The 1530-nt window shown below is 49.7% G+C and overlaps 1 protein-coding gene across 1 annotated transcript in view; it reads left to right on the top strand.

The window, feature by feature from the left end:
* prkcg (protein kinase C, gamma) overlaps positions 1 to 107 on the top strand; it is a 37729-nt gene extending 37622 nt beyond the window's left edge. Inside the window, exon 16 of the mRNA XM_008285836.1 lies at positions 7 to 107. Within this exon, the coding sequence (XP_008284058.1) occupies positions 7 to 107 (101 nt within the window). The remainder of the gene's footprint in view (positions 1 to 6) is intronic.
* The last annotated feature ends 1423 nt before the right edge of the window (positions 108 to 1530 follow it).

Genomic DNA, 1530 nt, shown 5'->3' with positions numbered 1-1530 from the left:
TGACTCCCTCCGACCCGGAAATACTGGCCGCCATGAACCAGGAGGACTTCCAGGGCTTCTCCTTCCTCAACCCGGACTTTGCCCCGTCGCCTCTCACCGCCGTTTGAGAACGGCCTCCACCGTCCACGTGTCCCCAGTCCGCCCAGTCCGCCCAGTCCGCCCAGTGACCCTCCAGTAGTAGTTCTATAGCAGAGACGTGGACCGTGAGAGCTAGCAGCGGCAGCGTTACGCCTCTCATCACCGAATCCTGACGTTTACATGAACAAGCCGAGACACCTTCGATGCACGGATGTAACTCCCTCGTCACAGACTCGACGCTGCAGACTGACGCCATCGTAGAGTTTTTTTATCAGAGTCCTGTAGTCTGAACCTGGTACCTGAACCTCTTTGCATGCAGCTAGTTTTTATAGTTCTAGTCGATCTGAGGACGGTGAACCCGTTCCTTTAACTAGCGTGTTGTGAACATTCAGATCACGTAGACGTGTTTATTACAGTAACTCACTACTCGTGTCTTTCTCACTCCTCTCCGTGTGTTTTAGCTTCCGGCCGAACGGCACTTTGACTGCGACGCAAACTGAGCTGGAGGCCGTTTTTCACGCCGGTCTGTGAGCCTCGTGTCGGCCTCGGCGCTCTGGCCCGACTCGACCTTTCAGCGTCACGACCGGTGACTCGGGATGACCCGATGATGAGCTTAAACGAAGCGGTCGGTTAATGCGGCTGCAGCTCAGAGCGTGTGATGAAGGAAAAGGCTTCACTGTCTCCTTTTCAGTCACATCTTATTCCTTTGTTGTTCCTGAAACAGAACCGGGCCTCTGTTCACTGCAGCTTCACAGCAGCTCGCAGTGAATTCTCTCTTTCTATCTTTTCTTTTGATGCAGACTTTAGAACCTCTTAATAACGTGTGCAGACGGTAACTCGCACAGGTAATTATGACTTTAGCGGTGCATAGCGCGGAGCTTTTTGCTGTGTCATGACGTACTCGCAGCATTGATTAGGAGTAATTAAAAGTGGGGCTCGCCGGGACTGTTCAATACATGGAAAAATAATAGCCGCGCTGCTGCCATTAAACGCTATCTGACCGCGGCAGGTGGCGGATTAATAATCAGAGGTCTTATCTCACAAACCAGCTGGTCATCTATAGTCATCTGAGGAGCAAAAAATATATATAAATATAAATATAAATGCAGAACCCGTTTAACCCAGAAGGCTGGTTTAGCTCAGCTTGAGTTGGAGTCGAGTGTCAGGAACCTTCAGTAGACGTGTGATGATAGATGATAGATAGATAGATAGAGCCGTAGGTGATTCATGTTTGTTTTTAATGTGCTGAAATAAAAAAAACATCAAAATAAACTTTAAAAACAGAAAACCTGAACCGGTGAAGTGTGTCATTCTGTCTCAGTCTTTTGATTTACTGTCATGCACAAGCCTCTCGTGCACGCGCTCAGAAGATGCTGACCCCTCTGTTTGGCTGTCGAACCAGCAGAACCAGCAGAACCAGCAGAACCCGGTCTCCTCCACTGCCTCCCACTC

The sequence above is a fragment of the Stegastes partitus genome, unplaced genomic scaffold, assembly GCF_000690725.1.
Source record: "Stegastes partitus isolate 25-593 unplaced genomic scaffold, Stegastes_partitus-1.0.2 Scaffold418, whole genome shotgun sequence".
NCBI lineage: Eukaryota > Metazoa > Chordata > Actinopteri > Pomacentridae > Stegastes > Stegastes partitus.
Note: the sequence above shows the minus strand (reverse complement) of the source record. Positions and strands in the feature narration are given on the sequence as shown.